This window comes from Aedes aegypti, chromosome 2, assembly GCF_002204515.2.
Source record: "Aedes aegypti strain LVP_AGWG chromosome 2, AaegL5.0 Primary Assembly, whole genome shotgun sequence".
Classification (NCBI taxonomy): domain Eukaryota; kingdom Metazoa; phylum Arthropoda; class Insecta; order Diptera; family Culicidae; genus Aedes; species Aedes aegypti.
In genome coordinates, this window is record NC_035108.1 from 317,057,785 (window position 1) to 317,082,107 (window position 24,323).

A 24,323-nucleotide genomic window follows, 5' to 3' on the forward strand; every position below is an offset into this window, starting at 1 on the left:
AATCCATCACATTGCTTTCGAGAGAGATAAAATGGCCCAGTAATACGCTTGTACCTATGACGAACTGTCATTTACTTGTTTACGTCTGAGTGTCTGATGGACGTCGCCGGGTTTGTTTAGATTCTCACGTGCGAGCTCGATTTTACTTTTGATACTCTTTCGTGTTGAAAAAAACTAAAAACTGCATTTAATTTAAGTTTATTTTCCTGTGAAATCTATTTAAAATGTCTGTGACAAGACGAGTTCAGGTAAGGCACATCCTGTTCAAGAAAAAACTCGAGCGAAATCACCCCACTAATACACTGTGATTACATAAACATTTCAGCAATGGGCAACATTTGCCAGAACTTGGCACGTCTACGACTGCACCTGGCAGAACCCGTTTGAGTCGGCCTCTCTGATCCGGAAGCATCTAATGGGGCTCCACAAGCCTATCTATCACCCGATGAGTATGCAGAAAAGAATTTGTGCATTACCAGCAAACTAAGAACCTTATGAACATTCTTCTAGATGACTGCGGGGATCACGTCGTAGTGATTAATACGGCCGAAATTGCGTTGCCGGGAGATGAGTGGAAAAAGCGAGTATACTTCCACCATACGGGATATGCCGGTGGAGCAAGCTGGACACTGGCGTGGGAGCTGCACGAAAAGGATCCTACCCAAGTAAGTAATTTGCGCCTACCTGTAATTCAATAATTTTCCACAAAATTGAGTACATATACCGCACAAATCAAGCTATATTAATGGCAAATTTATATTTTCTACACATCCTATTGTTGATTGTGAATCGCTGCATGGAAAATGCAGCTGGAATTCATTCCCAGGATCCCTCTTGGGATCCTTCCAGAAACTCTTCTAGATATTATTCCACATACTCTTTCAGCAATTCTTCCGGCGATTGTCAAAGGGATGCTTAGATCAATTTGCGCTAGGAAATCCTTGACCACTCCAATATTCCCCCAGACATACATGAATTTCCTACAGAGATTTTTCTATTAATTGTTCCACAGATTTCTCTAGTTGTTACTCTAAAAGATACTCCAAGGACCCCTACCGGAGTTCTTTCAGAAAAATTTAACGATTTCCTCACGAAATCCTACATGAATTTCTTCAAAAATCAGCGTATGAACCTACAGTTCAATTGCAGTAATTCCTCCAATCATCCCTACACAAATATCTTCATACATGTTTTTTCAAGGATTTATTTTATCATAAAATTCGAATCGTTTTTATTTTGATCTTTATTATTATCTTTATTATCGAGACTTTCAGCCTGTGGCTGGTTCGTCTCCACCCAAATTCCAATCGTTTTATTTTTCTATAATTATTTTGGCAATTATTTTTATAAAATATTCCAAAAGATTTTCAAAAGTCCAGGAGCTTTTTTAGAAACTTCTGAAATACTTCATCAGGAATTTCTACATATATTTCATCAGACATTACCCTAACCCTTCCTAAAATAATTACTGGACAAATTATTTAAAAACTTTTTAGGAAAATTTCTAATTGATCTAATTTATTCCGCGTTTGGGTGATAATTGAGAGATTTTCTGATCCATCCTTTGGCTTTATCTCGTAGAGCGGGAAGATGAGTAGACAGATAATTCACAACATATCTTGCATATCACTATCGGTAGCATAATCGTATGCTGCGATGGGCTGCTGCTGATCTATGTGAAAGAACAGGATAACTCTATAGAATTAATGTTCGAGCAGTTAGACTGGCTCAAATTTACTCGTTATGCGTGAACAATTTGGAGGAAACACCGTGACCTTCTCTAATTCCGTGTGTTGCCTAATACCGTGTATTTGAGAATCATGTTGATTTTTGTTTTGCGTATTACCGTGCACCCCCGCTTTTTTCAACGGTATCTCATGCAAACCATCGGGATTAATTTTTAGTTTGAACTTCTAGTCGTCCTAGAATCGTCCTAGTCCTTTTCTGATCGCAGTATGCAGTTGAAAAGAAATGTCAGCTCAAACGGAATTCACTGTAGAAAATTTCTGTAAAGAATCGGCGAAAAATTTCTTTAGCTACAGCAAGTCAGGCTTAAATGCAGGATTGGGTATAGGGCTCTGCACAAAATTCTTTCTCTCTCATTCACTATATCGTGAAATTGGCCAGCAAACATAACTTTATACATTTCCAGGTGGTGAATGAATTGGTTATCTGACATGCACCCTTCTATATTTGCTCGGTGGTTCTTTTTTAGTTTCACCGTCCTCAACATTTTTTGCAACACGTCTTTAGTCGATTTTAAAGCATTTTTTTTGTAATTAGTTATCGTTTTTCCTAGTTCCTTATCCTGACCCTGAAGATTTTTCTTGCACATTTTTGAATTTCATCACTTTTCGGGGAAAAGCCATTTAGAAAAAAGGTCATTCGGGGATCTAGCGTTCGGGGAAAAGTGGCACAATCATTATTTTGAGTTACTCCTGCACATACACGCGCACACATTTACCTACATAAAGAAAATGTGAAGTTCCCTCCCCTTGGTTATGCGACCTTGCCGCGATGGGAGGGCATAATCCATTAACCCATATGATGGAAACCAAAGGCGTAATTCATATGGCATAGACGCACTAATATCTCGGATGTGATCCAACGGACATTCTGCGTCATTGATAGTATTGATGCCCATTTCAAATAATTAATCTATTCGAAGTGGACATTAATACTATTGGTGACGATCAGTTTGCCTTTTGCTAACCAGAATCCTGATTAGTTTAGATTTAATCCATTTATTCAAGGAATGACCTCTATCATGAACATAAAAATGTGTATTCCAATGCCGTTGAACTTTCATTCGCAATGAGAAAATCCTAATGTCGCTTCCATACCGATTCGTGCTGGGAAGTGAACGAAATGAAGCACTTCCTTGTTCAAACAGTTTTCACCCTTTTATCTGTATCGCATTTGCTATCGCTACTAGAAATTTCAATAATATTTAATTGAGGAAAGTGAAAACCGTCCTCCGGGTTCAACCCTTTCGTTAGAAGTGAGAAACGTTTAGTTTGCCGCAAACGCGTATCTAGAGAAAATGCACCCATCGCAAAAGTGTTCACCTTGTTGATATTAAAACACACTTCAAATAATGTTGAGTGGTGCGGGATTTATTCTATCCTCAGTAGGAATTTTGAAAGTAATCTCATTGGTAAGCAACAGAGGCTAATCAAAATGAACAATTCGTTAATTTTTGCCTTTCATTCAGCTATGCCTTATAATAGGAGGATTGATATTTGTCACTTCAGGAGACTGCAATGAGTCACGATTCTGTTAAGTTTCACAGACAATGTCTGCACTGCACTATAGGAAATCCCATAGAATATGGGACTGTTATACGAGTATGTACATGTACAAAATCGATATAACTGATACAGTCTTCTATTTAATATTTCTGGATCACCTTTTTGTGCGCTACATTTTCTGAATACCATAATCCGGGGTAACATTGATCAGCGGGGTAAGATTGATCGGTATGATCCTTCTCGTAAAAAATTCGAATCATCATTTATTGATGAAATATTTTCAAAGTATGAATGGTGCCTCTCTTTCTTACATCCATAAGCTAACGAAAGTTGAAGTTTTTGCGAAAATTGGTTTTCGTTCATGCGTGAATTTGTCAACTTTTTGAATCAATGATTTTTATCATTATGGATGACACTGCCGAAGATTCATGTCTCACATAAGTTTTGCAAATGGTATGAGCAAGGAAAATGCGATGGTAACTAAAAATGGCATCGCTGAAAACGATTCCGTTGTCAAATTTCTCATAAGTTTATTCAATTAAACAACAATAACGAACTACTATTAAGAATGCCGAATTTCCTTAGAAAATTGCCTACCTTTAGGCGTATTCCACGGTTCAACGCGATTTTATTTTTGAAATAACTCAAAAAGTAAATGACTTGTAAGAATTTGGTCTTTATATTCGGCTTCAGGGGCCATGATTTAAGTAAGCAACGACATTTTCAATATTACCGAACCTTTTTTTACAAGGGTGATCAATGTTACCCCATATCAGCTTAATAAAAAAATCACTTAAACATTTATTTAAAGATACTTATATCTGTTTAAAACCAAAGTACAGTATATAGTCACTAGCGATTGGTGCCAGTACTTGTTTTAAAAATATAAAACCTGCGACATTTGCATTTTTAAATGAAAAATTTAAGAAAAATCCCAAAAACTGATCAATGTTACCCCGGATTACGGTACCTCATTTTACTCCTTACACAAGACTATGTTCTTAAGTGATTGATTCTCAAAAGAGTTTCAAATATTTATTGAATAAATCCTCTCTTTCCCACAACTTTGTTTGATTAACGATCAAAACCTCGTGGCCATGTAGTTAGTGTCGTTCAGCATTTAGGCGCATCTTGTTCATTAGGTGTGGGTTCGATTCCCGCTTCAGGCGATGAAACTTTTCGTCAGGATTGTTTATCGGCTGTGTCATTGGAGCATACTTGTCCGTTTGTCTACTGTTAAGTTACAGTAGTCTACTGTTAAGTTACAGTAGTCTACTGTTAAGTTACAGACTGACTGAAGACGGTGTCCGTGTCTTTAAGGCGAAATAGGCCGTCATTGAAATTTGTACGCTTCGTTAATGATTGTTGCTAATTCATCTCATGATTTCGAATCAAAGAAAATTAGTTGGTTTTGCACTGACACAGCTGAAAAAGTATCAGCATACTTTATGCATGTTAGCGCGTATAGTGATACTTTTTCGAGTCAATATAAACTATCAAGACTGAGTTTTATCACTTTGAAATGTAATCATCAATATCGACACAAATCCTCAAACTAGAAGAGTTTTTTAGGAACTTGTGAAAAAATGGTGCAAAAATACCAATAAACGAAAAAGTTATCACCGATTTGAATTTTTTCTTGCGGTGAAAAATTAAGATGCCGGTAGAGGGGTTAATCAAAGAAAAACATTGCTGAGAATGTATTTATCTTTATTTTTCAAGGAATTTATGTTGGAGAGTTTTGAACATTTTTTGACGAAATTATTGATAAAATTGACAAAAGGTGAAATTTTAAAAGGATTTTTTACCTGAACACACAATACGTTTTTTTTATGGTATTTCCAACAAAATTCGTTTGAATTATTCTAGAATTTCTTAAGATTGCTTAAGAAAGAATTTCAAGAACACCTGAAAGATCTATCGAAAATTTGTCAGTGTTTTGATGGAATTTCATAATGAGAGTGTCAAAAAAATTCTTTTGGTAATTTTTGTAAGGGTATATTTGACTAAGCTCTACCAGATTTTGTAGTGTAATCTTGAAGCAGTTTTTGTAGAGTCCAGCAAACCAAATTGCTGAAAATCTGCAAAAAAATGCTGAAATTCAGAAAATTGATGCCGACAATCAGCAAATTTTGTTTGCTGAAAATGTCAGCAAGTGGAAATTAATTTGAAACGAATTACAGTCGACTCTCCACATCTCGATATTGAAGGGACCATCGAGATAGGGAGAGATCGAAACAAAGAACATACTTTTATAGGCCAGACAGACGTCATTTCGTGTTCCTTCATTATTCAAAATCACGAAAATCTGGTCTAGTTATCCTTTGAAATTGGGCATATCGACATATGGAGATAAAATCGGGAATGAAAATCACATCGAGATATGAGAATAAGAATCACAAATCGACCACATTCTGATTGATGGACGGCACTTTTCCGACATTATCGACGTCAGGACCTATAGTGGCGCTAACATCGACTCTGACCACTATCTGGTGATGATTAAACTGCGCCCAAAATTCTCCGTCGTCAACAACGTACGGTACCGACGGCCGCCCCGGTACGACCTAGAGCGGCTCAAGCAACCGGATGTCGCAGCGGCATACGCGCAGCACCTCGAGGCTGCATTACCGGAAGAGGGTGAGCTGGATTAAGCCCCTCTTGAGGACTGCTGGAGAACAGTGAAGACAGCTACCAACAATGCAGCTGAGAGCAACGTCGGGTACGTGGGACGGAGTCGACGGAACGATTGGTTCGACGAGGAATGTAGGCAGATTCTGGAGGAGAAGAACGCAGCGCGGGCGGTCATGCTGCAGCAAGGGACCCGGCAGAACGTAGAGTGTTATAGACGGAAACGGCAACAGCAGACGTGCCTCTTTCGGGAGAGAAAACGCCGCCTGGAGGAGACGGACTGTGAGGAGATGGTACAGCTGTGGCGGTCTCAAGAAACACGCAAGTTCTATAAGAAGCTCAACGCATATCCGTATCCACTCTTACTATTAGCTAGCTAGACACATCGTTATCATGTACGACGTAGGGAATATTACTCTGAGGAAAATGACTAGTAGATTCACTGAGTAGAAATAAGTGGCGACAATCTTATTTTAATATGGTTTTTACATTGCCATAAAAAGAAATACCTCTTTTGTAACAACGGTATAAATAATCTAATTCCAGCTTCATTTTCGCAAAATTTACAAGTAGAAGGTAGACGTTGTGAAGCATTGCATTTGCCACCGAAAAGTGAATCTTGTAGGAGACTGTTATAGAAGCCTAAGGTAACTTTACTCTTAAGTATTCACTATAAAAATAACTATGGAAAGTAAGACGCTGAGATCGATCATTAGGCTTCACTTGCTAGGTTCGAGAAATTGTGGAACAGACAAGGAAAGTGACTTTTTTTCTTTAAGGAATTATGAACGTAATGACCAGTAAATACTTTTAACAATAAAAAATGAAATTAACTAGAACTACTACTGAACAGCCTAATTTTGTTAAGACTTCACGACAATTGACATTTAAGCGTCTAATCTTACGTAAAAGACAGGAGTAATCAGAATAGCACTTAAATGACAAATTATTCAAAACCATTTTGACTAGACAGTATTAGTAATGACACTACTACACTACTATTTCAAATAAATTCTGATGGAGCTGCTGATTTTCACATTGCTTCCTTTTCTCAGAAGCAAGGCAATATGAGTATTTTTCAAAAACTATCACGTCATAATATGAATAAAAAACAGTGTTCATGTGGGCGCCATAGCCTAGTCCGTCTAAGTATTGGTCCTGGTAGAGGGGAAACTTGGCAAAAGCCAGACGGAGGGTTCAGCCTTGACAAGTTAAGCTGTCAGGCAGCTCCAACTGAATACCATACAAAAAAATAAAAATAAAGAAAATGTGAAGTTTGCTTCAAGTGTTTCGGGAAGGGCCATAAGTCGTGGAATCGCAATAGGGTCCTAAAGCCCTGTCCCAATTTTAGTGCCAAACGCTTAAGTTGAGGCCAAAACACATGTTTACTCAATTTTTTAATGTTTTTCATTTGTTTAAGTACAAAAAACATTTTTTATGTTTTTATAGATTTTGTCACACCCCTTGGTTTAAACTCAAATTTTGGGTGTATTTTGTTTTCCGTGTCTCTTCCGAAATGTCAGATAGGAACAACCCCAGTGTTAAAACTAAAACCCCTGTGGTATTTTTGTCGACTAAGCGAACGTCAAATGATCTCATGTGTCAAGGTTCATTTATGGATCCAATTTTTAAATTAAAGTTTTAGTATGATATATCCTTTATTTGAGCGGGAAAAATTGTTAAAGTACCCAGGTAACCATTAAGCACTGTTATAAACGGTATATGGGCCGCTTAACAGATTTTCAGTGCCAACAGGCTTTATATAAAATTTTCAAGTGCTTTTAGGCACTGTGACCTTCGGGCACTGAAACAAGCCGTATATGGGTATATAACGCTATTCCACAGTGCTTGTAAGCCTTGTGCCTGCAAGCAGCATACAAAGGCAGTCAATGCTATTAAGAGGCTGGTGTACATGACGTTTATGCCACCCGAATCAAATTTGGCTTCGTTCAAAACAAATCACGAACGGTGATGCAATTTGTCAAGAATGACAAAATAGTATTTAATAGCAACAAAATTGTTATTACGAATGATTAAAAGAAAATACGTGGTGCCGTGATCCTGATCGCAATTCTCGCAATCCAGATGGTCTCCGGATTAACGGGTGGTTAGTGATTATCTGAATCCACCGCAACGAACGAAAAAGTGTGAAACTCTCGCATTCCAACCGACCCGGAGACCGTCCGGATTGCGATAAGGGTTGCGATACCGGGAAATACGGATTACGTTGATATTGAATGCTCTCAGGGGAGTTTCCAAGGAATGTATAATTCCTTTAAATTTGTTTTTGCGATTTTTGTTTTGGTTTTCGCCAAAATGTGGAATAGATTATGCAGGTTCAACTACAGCATCCATAATGTTTTACTTTATGTACGATTCTGAGCTGGGTAAATCAGAAGAGCAACGATGGAGCAGATGGGAATGTGGCCGGACTCATCAGATAGTAGGAGATGGGAGAACATTAGTTCGGGCCGCAGTCATTCAACAAAAAAATTCAACTTGGATGAGACAGAAATAGCAAGAAAAGTATATGAGATAAACAAACTTTTTTTCCTTTTTCCTCCACCCACGTGCTATAAATTTTTTGACATCTTTCACTTCAGAGACTCGGAACGAGTAGGCCGTTTATCAGCCGAATAATTCGCCAAAAGTGGCTTTTGAGCGGCCCTTAATCACGATATAGTTCCAATAAGCCCTGTTTTTCATGCCTTTAAATCGACTATAGAACTGATTTGGTGCCGATTTTTACGGCTTATTGGTTACTTGGGTAGTTGCAGTAACATGCTTTTTCGTGTTATGAAATGAAAACAAGATTTCAATAAACATTTTAGGACCCTATTGTCCCGACAGAAGTAAGATGTGCAGAAAATGCGGCACCGAAGGTCATAGGGCGAGCGATTGTTAGTAAATCGCTAATTACCTAATATGTGTCGACAGAGCAGACAACGGAAACTTAACGGGTGGATCCAAATGTCCGGGCACAAGCGGAGTATCAAAGCAGCCAAAACGGAAGTAACACAGTTATATTTAAACCACTGTGATGCAGCCCAGCAGTTTTTTGGCAGTCAGTCTCGGAAACCAAGACCGACGTGGTGTTACTACTACTACGGACTCATACCGCATACCAGCTAACAACGGGAACTGGGTGGCGAATAGGTCTCAACAGCTAGCAGCTATAGGGACGACAGGACGATACGCAATCCAAGAAGTAGTCTCTATCTCAAATGACGGTTTTGCGATAGCAAAAATCAACGGCGGTTCTATTGCAGTTGTTACGCGTCCCCAAGGTGGTCGATTGAGGAATTTTCTCACATGATCAACAGGATGACCGATGACCGATGACCGAACTAGCTAATCGGCAGCCAGTAGTGATAGCTGGTTACTTTGATGCATAGACAGTGAAGTGGGTAGCCGCTGCACCAACCCAAGAGGCCAACTATTGTTGGAATCCCTGGTCGCATTAAATGCAGAGCTGGCAAATGTGGGTACAGTGAGTACCTTTCGCAGAAATGGTGCAGAATCCATAATCGACGTGACGTTTTGTAGTCCCAACCTTTAAGGTACCATGAACTGGCGCGTTGATGACGGTTATACTCATAGTGATCATCAATCAATTCGCTATAGTATAATACCAGGCGGGCGGAAAGCAGCGCGATGTCGACCCAAACCCGAAGCTGGAAAACAGCGCGCTTCGACGGCGAAGAATTCACTACAGCCCTGAGGCGCGAACGAAACACTCTGGACCTAAACGGTGAAGAGATAGTTGTTGTGATATCACGAGCTTGTGATGCTTCCATGCCGAGAAAGGCCCGTCCCCGAGAGAACAGGCTGCCGGTGTACTGGTGGTGCGAACCAATTGCAAATCTTCGAGCAATCTGCCTTCGGGCTAGATGAAGAATGCAACGCGCACGCACAAAGAGAAGAACGCGGTGCAGCATTCAAAGAGGCAAAGTTAGCTCTCAAAAAGGAAATCAAAAGTTGAAAACGGGCATGCTTTGATAGTCTATGCCAGAGTGCCAACTCGAGTCCGTGGGGTGACGCCTACAGAGTGTTAACGGCTAAGACCAAAGGCGCCAGAGCGCCCCAAGAGAAGCCGCCTAGTTGTTGCAATCGATAATCGATGTACTCTTCCCGCATCATCCCACAAGCCAGCCCATGGCTCCCAGCGCCATATGCGGAAGATGAAGGAGAATAAGTGGCGATGGTGACGAACGAAGAGCTGGCAGAGGTCGTGAAATCATTCGCGTCAAACAAGGCACCGGGACCCGATGGTATCCCGAATGTTGCCTTAAAAGCGGCAGTGAACGTGGATCCGGACATGTTCAGAACCACGATGCAACGCTGCATAGATCAAGGAAATTGGTACTACTACCGAGGAAACCACCAGGGGACCCGTAGGCGTATAGACCTATCTGTCTACTAGATACGACGGGCAAGTTATTGGCGAGGTTGATCCTCAACAGCTTAAATAGTACCGTATACGGAAGGTGCGGACATCCTGTCCAACAACCAGTTTGGCAGGAGAGCGTTCGAATTACCGCGGGAGTACCTCAAGGTTCAATCCTGTTATGGAATGCGATGTACGATGACGTAGTGAGGCTGCTCCTTCCTACGGGTGTTAAGATTGTTGGCTTCGCCGACGATATCACCCTAGTGGTCTATGGTGAATCGATGTAGGAAGTAGAGTTGACAGCAGCGCACTCCATTTCCATAGTTCAAGAATGGATGAAGTCTAGGAAATTAGTACTGGCCCGTCACAAGACTGAGGTGGTGGTGGTCAACAACCGCAAGTCCGAGCAACGGGCGCTTATCTAGGTAGGTGATTGCACCATAGAGTCCAAGCGAGCCCTTAGGCATCTTGGGGTAATGATCGATGACAAGCTCAGCTTCGCTAGCCACGTTGATTATGCCTGTAAAAGGGCATCTACGGCTATAGCGGCGCTTTCGAGGATGTCTAACAGCTCTGTTGTAATTTCCAGCAAACGCAAGCTCTTGGCAAGCGTGGCGCTATTCATACTAAGGTATGGAGGACCAATCTGATCAAAAGCACTTAGAACAAGTAGAAACCTAAAGTGGTTGGAAAGCACTTACAGGATCATGTGCTTACGAGTAGCAAGCGCATACCGAATGGTATCTAAAGAGGCCGTGTGCATCATAGCCGGGATGCCGTATTATACCTGTTTACCCTACCTGCATAGGTTCGGGCACTCAGAATCTCCTGCGTACCCCAAATGCGCTGGTGTGGAGGAATGTTGATGTCTAGGTAAGTCTGGGTCAGGCGGAAACGTTTATTTTAACTTTTTTTTTATATTTCAAATCAAAACGTTCAACCTTGAATTCAAGGAATGTGTCTATCATATTTCCAAGATTAAACAGTAGTGCAAATCCAATTGCAGGACTATTGATATAATGATGCTTATATTTTACCGTGTACCTACGATTATTTATTCCAGATCATGAAAAAAGCCATCTACCGATCCATGCACGGAAACCTGCAGCGTCGCCACACGATGCAACGGCTGCATCTCTTCAAAGACGATAACGTGCCGCAAGAAATTCTGGAAAACATCACCAACCAAATTCGGCAACCAAGACGAGTGCCGGAGCGGTTGGACCAAATGGATCCAGATCTGGTGAAGAATTTCCCTAAGATAATGGACTACCCCAAGGATTACGTTCTTCGATAATAGATTAATAAGACGCAGGTTAGTGAAAAAGGGTAACGCTAGTTTATTGGGTTCATCAATCGAAACAAAGATGATTTGTACCGTCAGATGTGTGGTAACACTGGATCCGAAACTCCTTGTTGGTCTTCAATCTACCATTGTTGACTTCGAACGTCTAGGTCCTTTTCAGGTTTACCTAAACATCTTCATACGACAAATATGTAAACGAGACAAACGCGAATTTCGAATCCACAGTTAACCCACAATCCATTTAAATCTTACAAACTACTTCAAAGCCGCCAGAACTTCCTTCAGAATTTGGTTGGCTTCCGGAAATTTATCCTTCCTCGGAGGTCCCTTGGACAATCCCGTCCAAATCTGGGTAGGCTTGGCGTCTTTTGATTTGGCAACGGAAATCTCGAAAGCTCCACGACGTGGTTTTCCCCCCTCGTTCAGCTTCAACCCGAACGACTGTTCCGGCGCAAGGTCACTCAGTTCCTTGTGGATCTGAGCTGCCTTGCGCTTGAACACGGATCAGGAAGTGCAGTGTTCGATGAACATGGTCGGGCCATTTTCATCGGCAGGACCAACACTGTTCTGTTGGTCCCGGTCCGGTTTAGACTTCTGGGTTGCTGGTTTCTTGACGTCTTTCCTGGCTCGTGCGGGCTGAAAGTTTCGAACACAGTTAACTACCCAATCAATCCCATTAACATTCCAAAGTTCTACCTGTGTTTTAGGTGTTCCCGATCGTTTGCGGGTGGGAGCCATTGTGGAAAAGTGGCCGTAGTTTTATTTTAATGGATCGTAGATGTTTGTCGCGTGCTTAATATTTAAATGACAAGAATCCTTCCAAGATATGAAGCTGATGATGTCAGGATGTTTTGGCGCGATTTTAGCACCAGTAGGGGCACTACACTGAACCAAGGAATCATATCAATATTATCTGAAAACACTTATAGTTTTTTTCCATGTAGTTTTTCACATAACGCTCATCGGTTTATCACATAAACTATTCCGACTTGATTATGATTGGATTCATCTGACAGATCACATAAATTTAAAATGAAAATTTTATTTGAACCATTGGATTTTGTCAATGACTTTTATGTGAAATTCAGATGGCATATATTAATTTTGTTAATGATATTTATATGATAGCACAATTAATTGAAATGGGGAATATTACTGATTTTGAGAGAAATTTATAAAAAATATAATTTAAATTTAATTATATTTATTCAGCATGTTTTGTCTTCCAAAATAAAATATGATTAAGCGAATTTAAATTAGGGTTTATAAACAAAGTTTGAACGGTCTTCTATCCTTAAATTTGGGTATCGCTTCCTATACCATTTTGGGTGTTCCGGATTGTCCACCTTCCGTTTTTTCCATTTCTTCCATCGTCATGCATTTACCATTTCTCTCATCTGCAATTGGATCGATGATATTTCCTGATCATTTGCTTGTTTTACGGTGTCAGGGCGTTCTAAATTTAATTTTCTGTTGCTTTGCTGTAAGATCAAATACAGATCAATGAATTCATATTTCATGGTTTTATTTATGAATAGTCAACTTACCCTTTAGGTTCACATATTCGTAAAATATCCCATGGTGCGCAATTTCAAATCATTTTCACTCCATTTATCAGGTCAGCCGAACTCGCCATCATGAAAGTACTTCCAGTAAAACGATTAAATTTGCACATGTGCCTATCCCATAATAGTTATCGGATAACATACATAACTTTCGTTCATATATAATATATAGTGTTGACTAATGAATATTATGAGGTATAATAATGAGTTTTATGTACTTTCCACATGAGTATCATTGGATACACATAATATGAATGGGATTTCAAGTATCGCCAAAGTAAGTGACGTTTTTAATAATTTCTATGATATTTCTTGGTTCAGTGTACTATTTACTTGGTCTTTTAACAGTAACAAAAAGTAGCGCAAATTTTGCATGCCTTGCGCGCACGGACACACTGAACAAAATTTCCCGTCTTTGGTTAAATGATTTTTTGGTTAAATAATTTCTCATCATATCTAGTAGGCTGTTTTTCATAACGCCAATCTGCATGAAATGGTCTACTTTTCTGCATTGAATTATGCAGTGTCGTTATAGTGGTTTACGCAACTAGTTGTAGAATGATTATTTTTACAGCACGAGCATTTATTTGGATAAGTACGTCAAGCGATGTAACAGTAGTTTACGGAACAAGTTGCAGAATGATGATTTTTACAACACAAGTCGTAAATTCTCGCATAACTTCTGATCTCGCCCTAAAAGCCATTGGTAACCATGTGTGTAGCTCGCTGTTTCTGAGCATTTCAATGGATTTATACAATATTTAACAACTCTATGGTGAAGAATGGATAATTCTCTACTTGCCAGTGGTATTGGTTTGGATGCTTATACATTCATTTGCCCTAAAACAACGAGCTACACACGTGGTTACCAATGGCTTTTAGGGCGTTATCCCAGATTATGCGAGAATTTATCCTACGAGGCTTGCCGAGTAGGATAATTACGACGAGTGCTGTAAAAATCGAGTTCTGCAATGAGTTACGTACAACATTTTTTGCAATTTCGTAGAAGACCACTTGAGGGTATCAGAAATTATATCGGAAGGCATTCATCATTATTTTACAGTTTCTGAAAATTGTTGTGTTATGATTCATTACGCAACTCAAAACAGTTGCGTAATGAGAAAGCGTTGCGTAATGAATCATTACAGCTCTGGTTTCAGTTGCTTCAGTGCAGGAAAGTAGGCCGTTTCATGATGAAAAACAGCTTATTACGATGAGAAATTGCAAAAAACTAAATAAGGTACATAGCCGGGGTAGCAAAAACACAGCGCTGCTTTCGGAAAGCATCTGGTGAGCAAATTTACCTGCGTGATAGTTGCGTTGCTATTCCCACCGTATGCTGAGATTCTGGCGGGAGTTTTGGAAATCTGATGTGCATGAAGTGGAAATTACAACATTTTGGGAATTGGGGTAAAACTTCAAGATTTTAATAAGAACACTAGGAATCTGATGCAATTATTGGAAATCCGATAGAAGTTTTCGAAATATTCGATTCCTCGTAGGAATTTATCGATTTCAGAGAATTTTGGGATCTTGGGATTCCAACCGGAATCCTTGGTATTCCTACCGGAATCATTGAGATTCTTGGAATTTCGACAGGAATCCTTGGGATTCCGACTGAAATGCTTGGAATTCCTACCGGAATCCTTGGAATTCCTACCGGAATCCTTGGGGTTCCAACCGAAATCTTTGGGATTCCGACTGAAAGTTCGAAGTTTGGCTTCCTTTCATAGTCACCTTAAATTGTGTTCCTTTAATTCAAGCATGAGTAGAATACATTTATAAATATTTGTTTTTTTTTCACAATTTCGATAATTTAACAAGATTTGTAGAAAAAAGAAATAATACTGATTGATTTTAGGTACAAAAAACTGCTCAGCAAGCAAAGCTACATTTTTGCCCTGTCGGCCTAGGTACAATCCCTAGTAGACTCTATCAGAAAACTTGTCATCACAGCAGAACATAGAGACCTCTAATTCCGACTCATAACGGATAATGAGCTAGATGTTCTATATGTTTTCGGATGTCTCTCTGCGCATCAGTGTCGGGGTTTTAATAGTATTATTAGATACAAAAAACGACGAATAGTGTGAGTTGTCCAGAAAAAAAGTGAAAATATGTGGTACAGCTGAACCAAGCAATTACAATTTTCAATGAACGAACATTTTTATTAACATTGTATTGGTTTAAATTGTGTATACTGCTTTCATTGTCTCTCTCAGTCGGGGTTTTAAAGTAGACAGGTTGTTTATCACGTTCTAAGCTCGCTCTTCTGTTTTCAGTTGTAACACTCCTGGCGTTAATAAACCTCCTGAAATATGGAACATATGAGTTATCATTAATCATTTTTGTGAAAAACATGTCATTTAGTCTATATATTTCCTTTAAAATAAAGATAATTGAAAGAATAATAAAAGAAGAATAAAAACTCTAAAATCTCGTACACACGAACAAAACTTTGTTGTTTGTGAAGTAATTAAGCAAAATCAAGAAATTTAAAAAAAAGTTGCCAAACATACGTTACAGCTAGAATTATTATCAACTCAAAATGTAGTCACGCGAATTAGGTGGTGCGCAAACGTCAAAGTCGAACAAAAACGATATGAGCGCCTCGAGTGAGTTGTTGATCAACTATCATATAGGTGATAGAATTCAGTGTTATTTTACTGTCCGATGAAAATGATTCGAGTGTTATGTCTGTTTGTCTGTGGTTTTACACAATTTAGACTGGACCACACTAAGTTAAACATGTTTCTAGGCCTCTGCACTGTTTTGATTTTGTATGGGATTCTGACGTTTACTGGCCTTATTGTTTACTTATTTCATGGAAGGGTGAAAGAGAGCGAATGATTTTTGTGCAGAGCCCCCTTGATACTTTTTAGTATGCATACTTGCCTGGTAATGGATTCCCACTATCGGATAAACCAAGATAAGCCGATAGCCCTCCAATAATTAGCAACAAGAAGCATATGACTAGAAGAAGCACCTTTTCTCGATTTGTGAATTGACGGCGACACCTACAGGACCATGTCCAGTAGTGTTCGTGGATAACCCTAAAAAATACGAAAACAATAAAATAAGTGTTGTTGTTCATTTAGCGGAAAATAGTTTTTGATCATGTTTTAGAGTGACTTGTTGTATTATCGACAATTTTGTTTACTTCTTCAAGTGTGGGGTTTCTTAAAGCTTTGGACTTAAAATTTACATCAATACAAAGAAAATGCGTAAGTTTTCCTATTTAATATTATACATAGTTCCCCCATGAAAATTGTACTCAATAAGGTCGATGATCGAGTTGACTAAAATTGATACATCTTGAAAATTCGAAACCTAGCTTGAATAAGCCTTCCAAATATATTTTCTGCTGTTTTCCAAACATTTGGTTATTGTGTGGAAATGCAATCAAAATTCAATTTTAATTCGTTATTAGCATAGAAGGAATGATACCTTAAAGTTTTGCTCATCTTTAATTGTGTTCTTCCAAGAAGTATTTTCAAGAAAGGTAGTTAAAAACAATGGATTGCTGTATTAGTATTGAAATAAATAATTGCGACGAATAAAGTTATTATTTGAAAGTTACAGGTAAACGTTTTGTTATTTCCCATTTTGCACAAATGTGATAAACACATGATTATAAGAAAAAAAAGTAGCATACATGCGTTGGAAATATTCCATCGATAAATGTTAATTAAATCGTCTTACTAGAACGTACATTTCTATCAATGTTATCTCGTTTGCGGTACCTATAATTGCATGTACTTAGTGTGAGTTCTGATGATCAAATATCAATATTTCTCAAAACCTTTCAAACAGACTCATGTTAGAAAAGTAAACAAACTTACTTTATCAATCCTACGTGTTTTGCAGATGAAATTCTACAAGTTATGCTCTAGACCAACTCGATTTTCCCCCTTTTAGAACGTTTAATTTCAGGATTCACAAAACGGCGTAAGTAAGATTCTCAACTTTCGCATCCTAATCACTACTTTCACCGCTCCGTTGTATGGTAAGACAAAGTGACTTAACTACGAATCAAAACAAAACACTTCTTGAGTCGGTTATACACTGGTACAAGAAAGTCGTAAGTAATTGAATGAAACGGCTTATCATTTTGTTATACAAGTTTTGTGGGAAACAATAGGAACTACCTAGTAATTTAACGCAAAATTTCAGCGATGTACACGGCGAAAAAGGAATTCCTTTTGAAACCGTTTTAGAAGACAGGTTGTGATTCTTCTTAATTAGTTTTCCCAAAACAGTATAAAAGTTACTTACGTCGGTTTCAAAAAGTAATCGAGATTTTATGATATTTTGAAAAGATTTCGAAATCAGATTCTCTGGGAGTCTTGCATGAAAATTTTAATTTTGATCTAGAAATATCAAACAATTTCCAATTTATAGAATGGTTATCAAAAAGTGAATGAAACACCGAATTAAGTACTATACCATTTAATTCCACTAGAGTTTGTATCCTTCGACAGATACGCGTATTTCGACCACAACTGTGAGGCCGTCTTCAGTGTCGTGTACAAGACTCGACTCGAGTCTAGTGGAATTAAATGGTATAGTACTAAATTTGGTTTTTCATTTACTTGTAGGTATTTCACTAAACAGCTCGAGGATTTATTCTCGTCATGGTTTTCAAAAACTGTTACCAATACGTTATTGAAAAAAAAAAATGTTAGCATTTTGATATGATTTTGATCAGAATCAGATTCTGCTCGGATTCCCTTCTTAGTACCCTGGCTACGCCCTTAAGGCTATCAAATATCTAATTAAATTGATTATTCAATGGCTCATTTGTACTTGATGTCTGTATTTACTTCGATAACGCTCGAGGAGAAAAAAAATCAGCTGATAGGCTAAAATGCATGTGACAATTGACGATGAAGATTGATAAACCGATAAAGGCAACTCTAATTGACAGAAACAGAAAGACTGATTAGATTTATAGCTCAACAACAGCCCAACAGGTGGTACGCTTCACTTACTGTGCTTGATGACTGGTACGATTCAAATCTGTAGCATTACTTCCGGTAGCATCGATGAACGAGTGGTTCACGTAGCCACCTGCTATTGGCGTTGAGTATCTACTGGGGTAGCCGACGTATTGATTGTGACTTTGAAAGTGAACCTTATCAATTGATGTGGGGGATTTCTCAGCAGCTGTACTGTGCGGTGACCATCTTTCCGATACCACAGGGCTTTGAAAAGGTGTCACATAAGTGGATCCCGAAGCGTCCACACTTCTGGAACGACTTTCCATGCTGCCATGCTGACTGATGGATTCTGATATAGTTGAGATCGTTGGAGAAACTATCACCTCTGACAATTTATGACCGTCTCGGACTTTGCGAGTTGGCGGCTTCGGAGGAGTATATGTGGTGTCCGGTCCATTAGCAGATCCATTTGCTAAGCCAGCTGTTACTTCCGTCTGTTGACTTGTCGAAAGGTTCAAGGAAAGCCTCTCTCGAATATATTGCATTACCGGGTTAAGTTCGTCGTGGTACGTCACACATGTAGCAATCAGCTATATCCGTACCTATATAGGAAGGGAGGTGTGGAATATCTTAGTTAAAAGATAAGATAACATTTTTGGCATTATCATTCCAGATACATATCATTTGATTTGTACATTTTCATCGTGAGTCAAATATTCCGTTTTCAAATTACCCCAAACCAAGTGTGAAAACACGAATAAGATTGTGTAGGTATACACTTAATCATGATTGTGTCGAATCACAGTCAAACCTTATTTGGTTTAAATTAAATTAGTATGTTTTTATTTGTTGTTTTTCATTGATATACAAGTTTACATAGTTTGAGGCATTCTCAGATTGTATCCGGTATCCGGTGATATACAAGTTTACATAGTTTGAGGCATTTCCAGATTGTATCCGGAATTGGGGGCCACCATTTAAGATTGGTCAAGTTGGTTCTAACACACATCATGGACAAAATACAAAATGGAATGTCAAAATTCATATTTATATTTTCAAATTTATTTTTGTACGCTACAAAGACCTATAAAATCAATATTTGTTGAATCACGAATTTAGCGGCTCAGGTGTCCGGTACTGGGGGATTGACCCTTCCTTGAAAAGTCATACATGATATATAATGAGTAGGGACAATGGAAATTCGCAATTTCGCGGAAGCCTTCGCCGCGAAATTTAGAGAATTTATATGTCAATTTAGGATGTTTGCTTATGAAAATGGGTAATTCATTTTAATTCGAGGTTCCATCAGAAATATTCTAATCGTTCAGTTTCTAGTTTGATGGTTGTCTTGTTGCGTTTTAAATATTGCATTGACAATATAATATTAAACTTATAATCTTAACTTGAAAAATGAAAAAAAAACTTGTAATGAAGTTCCGTTAAATTTACACATATAAAGTATATTTTCACTTTAAACATGCACTTTTATGTTAAATATGGTCAAAACTATGCGACCGCGGCAAAGCCGCGAAATTTTGGTTTTATCGCCTAGGTCACCCGCAAAATTTCAAAAATTTTGCCGCGAATTTCCATTGTCCCTAATAATGAGATTGACTTTTGACTGAATCGTTCTGAATCAAGTACAGAATTAAAAATGTTCCAGTTGAAATCGAGTCTATAAGATTAATCGAAACTTGGAAATGATGATTACGAAAACTAAAATGGCAAATTATAGGGTGATCAAAGTAATTTGGACAGACCGTTACGCGTAGACAGCACCCAATACCGGACAAAGTCGAAAAATTGAGAAATCATGGTTCAATCAAGTTGGTGTATTAGTAGTACCTTAGTTTTAAGCCTATTTAGTAATTATTTTGAATATGAAAAAATACTTTGGATCACGCAAGCATGATAGAACATAATCCTAATTTGATAGTATGAATGTATTTTGTACCATAATTGAAATAAATATGAACAAATTACAATTTTGGTTAAACACCTCCTGTCCCCCAGTTTCGGACAGCTTGATTTGTTGTATGATATCCTTGTAATTATTGCACCGGTGTCTCAAAATACATTCATTTCTCATGGATTCCGTCGATGATTGTATCAAACATGCTATAAAATTAAGAAGAATGAACATTCAGAACAACATCGTAAAAAGTGCTATTTTTCGTCATATATGAAAGAGGTTTTTGATGGACATCTTGCAAACTAAGAAAAACTCAAATCGTTCTTGTACATGTTGCAAATCAATGCGTTATATACTATTCCTATAGTAAAAACATTCAATGATGTTCAAATTTACAGAATTCGAGGCATTTCCTGATTGTGTCCGGTACCTTTCAAGATCGATCAATTTACTAAAAAACATACTCAAAATGCAATGTCAAAATTCATACTTGAATTTTCAAATTGATTTTTGTACAACATAAAATTGATAATATTTATCATATATGGGTAACACGAGCACATAAAACCAATATTTTTCGAATTATAAATTTAGTGGCCCGCTATATAATTTGGCCATTTACGGCAAAATCAAATGGAGGTGGCTACATACGCGCTCTGTGTAAAATACATAAAACACCCTAGGGCACAAATATTAAAATTATGAAAAGTTTCAAACTAAGTTTAATAGGGTTCAAAAATTATTGATAAGATCTTGTTTTTATGCAATAGCACGTGTTCTTTGCACTACTTTGTCAAATTTTCCCGTTCAAATACCGGCTATATCATATTCAAACTCATATTTTAAAAATGAGTCCAACCTTGAACCTTGGCACTTTTGACCATGTTTGACGTTCATAGACTAATCCAGTTGCCTGCGTAGTAGTGCAATGTTGACAAAATTTTCTTTGTTTGCTGTGAGAACTGTCACAACATTGCTTTTGTTTGCTGTGAGAATCCAAATATAAACAGAATTGCTGCAAAACAACTACTTCCTTGTTGGCCTGCTGTTGACCGAAAGCTCAATAACGTCAAACAAACATCGATACCTTTTCATTCTGAGGAAATCGACTTGTGTAAGATTGATTGTGCGTTGGTGTTCGTGGCAGTTTGCTTGGGGACCTCTATGAGGTCGACAAAAACGCCACAGGGGTTTTAACTTTTATACCTTTTTTCACTGGGGTTTTTCCTATCTGACATTTCGGAAGATATGGAAAATGTATTTTGAAATTTGCGTTTAAAGGAAGAAATTTGACAAAACTAAAAAACAGGACAGAAAAATTATTTCATAGACTTCCATTAAGGTGAAACATCTCGGAATACAAAGATGGCCGTCACAATGGCCGACTTGGGCCCCTAATCGCGTTTTCAAAGGCACTAAACAGGAGAAATACTAAGCAATCGTTCCTGATCTCCTTATTTTAGGCTTTGTGCTAGTGTACAAAGTCAAAATAACAAATGCACCGATTTTGGATGCTTCCTTCGCGAGTTTAGTGCCTTTGAAGTTTTCTTTGTATATTTTTTTGTAGTGACATCTTAGAAGTTTGACTCCAAACTGTTTCACCTTAACGAACAACTTTGAAAAATGTAGTAAGCATGTTAATAAATCTTCGAGCTGTTTAGTAGAATACCACTTTTTCGTCTGCTTAGTAAGCACGTGTTTCTGGCCTAAACTTAAGTGTTTAATACTAAAATTGGGACAGGGCTTTAGGACCCTATCAAAAACGTTTGCTGTACGTTAATAGAATTTTGATAAAGTACTGATCAATCATATGACCAGAGAATCAAAATTTACTTCAAGAAAACGTATTTGTTTAAGTTGTTAGTCAAAAGTCTAGTAATTTTCTAGCAGCAAAACTAGCAAAAGTCTAGTTTTATTGTTTAAGAATCGTTTAAGAGTTTGCTTCTTATGCATTACACTGATCACCTAGTCACGATTATTAGTCACTTTGATCCACATGCAATTCAAATGGAAATGTCCATTAAAAGTAGGTGATCCATAATAGTGTGACCACTGTAATGTCCATTGTCGTCATTTCCAATAAACTTTTCAAGGTGGCAGTGCATGTGAAGGGCAGCTACCAATTGTCCCTGTGCGTAGACTACTATAGAGCATTCTGCCAGAAACAGTGCAATAACAAGGATAATGGAATGAATCGCAATAGACAAAACTCTACAGCTTGACAATACCTTAATTCATATCTCCAAATGTTTACTTTGAGTGATTCCACTTGTGGTGTCGAAATAATGGAATGGTTTTTTTATTTAGTTTTCGATAGATTACGCCTATGTAACATATTACATTTTTTATTTTGAAATATGATACAAAAAATCATTCTTCTGACCGTAATTTGTTGTTGTATTGGGATCATATTGATCACAACACATATTATCGACGCGTTACTAACACCATTCCAATGAATAGCCGTTCGATTAACACTACTATGAGAAAAAAAAAAGCATCACATTAACCCACCACTTCTAGCGTTACTGCTGGTTGAAAACTAAACAGATTTAACTGATCACCGCACAGCCGTAAAGTAGAATTAACCGATTCTACCGAATTCCAATACTGAGACTGATGATGGTGGCTCACGAAAGCCATCCTGCAGTAAAACACTTTGCGTTGTTATCAACGTTATCTGCAGCGATGGTCTTGTTTTATTTTCCTTTATTTTTTTGCATCAATCCACCGGAATAATGTGTCTCGCTGGACGTTGTTTTCTGAGATAAAGAGTTATGTATACTATCGGAACCGCTACTCGATCGACGGATTCATATTTCAAGTTTATGAGTAAGTCATGCATGGTATCTGTACAAACACGAAATCAATCTGCGATAGTGTTCGTTATCAGCATGCGTAAAATTCAATTAATATGCGATTTCCTCGTTCGTCAAACATCTATTAGAACGATTGGAACAGCCTCAGATTGCGTCACGCTTTTGGGGTTGAAGATACCTGACAATCCGCACACATTCTTATAAGTCTCCATATAAGAAGCGTAGCACCGAAAGCCAAATGTTTCAAATTTTTACATTACGTATTTATTGGACGTAACCCATCCTCACGGTAGACAGATAAATAAGTTGTGATTCCCAAAGTGATTCCTGAATAATAGAAATGCTGATGATAAACATTTGGAAAAAGTTATTTTGAACAGAATGATGATTCACATCAACTAAAATTATTTTTCTGCCAATGAACAATTCGGATTCCGCCATGGCGTTGGATTACTAATCAACTTTCACGTGTAATGAATAATTAGACTAATTGAAAGTTATCTACCAAATCATTCACTTCAGGTTAATTATCAGTACTGACAGATTTCTCGTAAGAGCTGGTGTTCCTCAAGGTAGAATTCTAGGACCAATATTGTATAATATTTTCACGTTTTTCAGCGCTCTGTGTTTTATTTTGTCGTATAATAGCACCCAAACCGTTGATTTTAGCGATATAGTTTGTTCAGAGATGTTTGTTGGTACATATAGGGGAGGTGTACCGGTTTGACCACCCTAAGTAAAAATATTGTTTATACATAAATCAAAAGAACTTTGATTACTGTCAGTACGTTAAACGAAAGCTTTCAATAGAAGAGTGCATGGTGACGTCACGAAAAATTTTCCTTCTCTGTCCCTCTTTCATCACGCTCAATTGACTGTCCTGCTCTTTGACACTCACTGCTGGAATTGTTTAGATTTTTTTTTATATGGAGTTGACATTCACTGCTGGAATTGTTGACATTTTTTTTATATGGAGTTTCGAGGTTAGGTCAAGCGTGCAACGATCTATCCATGCTCAGCAGGAAAAATACGAAAACTAATCAGAAACTTTGTTTTTGTATCAAAAATTGGGGTGGCGAATACTGGACCGTTTGCACTAGTATTCGCCACGTTTTTAGATTCGGTTCCTGAATTCGCCACTTACGATGTTTTCTTATGGAGTGGCGAATCGGGAACACCATGGCGAAACAAGGTGCAAAAGAGCAAACATTTAAGGAAAATGATTTGTTTCTATTATTTTCTGAGGTTATTCTATTCTATTATTTTTTGTGGTTTCTAAGGTTTCTAAGAATGTTTCCGTATCATCTTAAAGCAATTTAGCGAACACTAAACAATAGCCAATAATATATGTCGAAAATCGGTATATAATCCTGGGTGGCGAATAACTGGCACATGTCGAATACCGGTACACTTCTGCTTTTTCTTCTTCTTCTTGGCATTAACGTCCTCACTGGGACAGAGCCTGCTTCTCGGCTTAGTGTTCTTATGAGCACTTCGACAGGTATTAAC

The 24,323-nt window shown here is 38.0% G+C and overlaps 2 protein-coding genes and 2 long non-coding RNA genes across 4 annotated transcripts; 1 reads left to right on the forward strand and 3 right to left on the reverse strand.

Moving 5' to 3' along the window:
* The first annotated feature begins 66 nt into the window (after positions 1 to 66).
* On the forward strand, positions 67 to 11,655 carry LOC5578763 (39S ribosomal protein L13, mitochondrial). Its single transcript, XM_001657083.2, has 4 exons — positions 67 to 248; positions 326 to 449; positions 511 to 665; positions 11,336 to 11,655. Exons 1-4 carry the CDS (start codon positions 225 to 227, stop codon positions 11,567 to 11,569), a joined length of 537 nt encoding a protein of 178 aa, XP_001657133.1. The 5' UTR covers positions 67 to 224; the 3' UTR covers positions 11,570 to 11,655.
* LOC5578762 (selenoprotein H) lies at positions 11,589 to 12,494 on the reverse strand. Its single transcript, XM_021845766.1, has 2 exons — positions 12,275 to 12,494; positions 11,589 to 12,214 (listed from the first exon to the last, which is right to left on the reverse strand). The coding sequence occupies exons 1-2, from the start codon at positions 12,314 to 12,316 to the stop codon at positions 11,834 to 11,836; spliced, it is 423 nt and encodes a 140-aa protein (XP_021701458.1). The 5' UTR covers positions 12,317 to 12,494; the 3' UTR covers positions 11,589 to 11,833.
* Positions 12,495 to 12,765: 271 nt separating this feature from the next.
* On the reverse strand, positions 12,766 to 13,285 carry LOC110676738. The gene is made up of 2 exons (XR_002500676.1): positions 13,126 to 13,285; positions 12,766 to 13,059 (listed from the first exon to the last, which is right to left on the reverse strand). It is a non-coding gene; the product is annotated as an uncharacterized LOC110676738 (long non-coding RNA).
* Positions 13,286 to 16,039: 2,754 nt separating this feature from the next.
* LOC5578761 lies at positions 16,040 to 22,779 on the reverse strand. The gene is made up of 3 exons (XR_002500675.1): positions 22,510 to 22,779; positions 18,135 to 18,685; positions 16,040 to 16,196 (listed from the first exon to the last, which is right to left on the reverse strand). It is a non-coding gene; the product is annotated as an uncharacterized LOC5578761 (long non-coding RNA).
* Positions 22,780 to 24,323: the final 1,544 nt, after the last annotated feature.

Bases quoted from the DNA above. Each gene is read 5' to 3' on its own strand.
- LOC5578763 (XM_001657083.2), top strand. From the start codon at position 225: ATGTCTGTGACAAGACGAGTTCAG. The intron at 249-325 runs GTAAGGCACATC...TAAACATTTCAG, and splicing joins CTGTGACAAGACGAGTTCAG to CAATGGGCAACATTTGCCAG. The intron at 666-11,335 runs GTAAGTAATTTG...TATTTATTCCAG, and splicing joins ACGAAAAGGATCCTACCCAA to ATCATGAAAAAAGCCATCTA.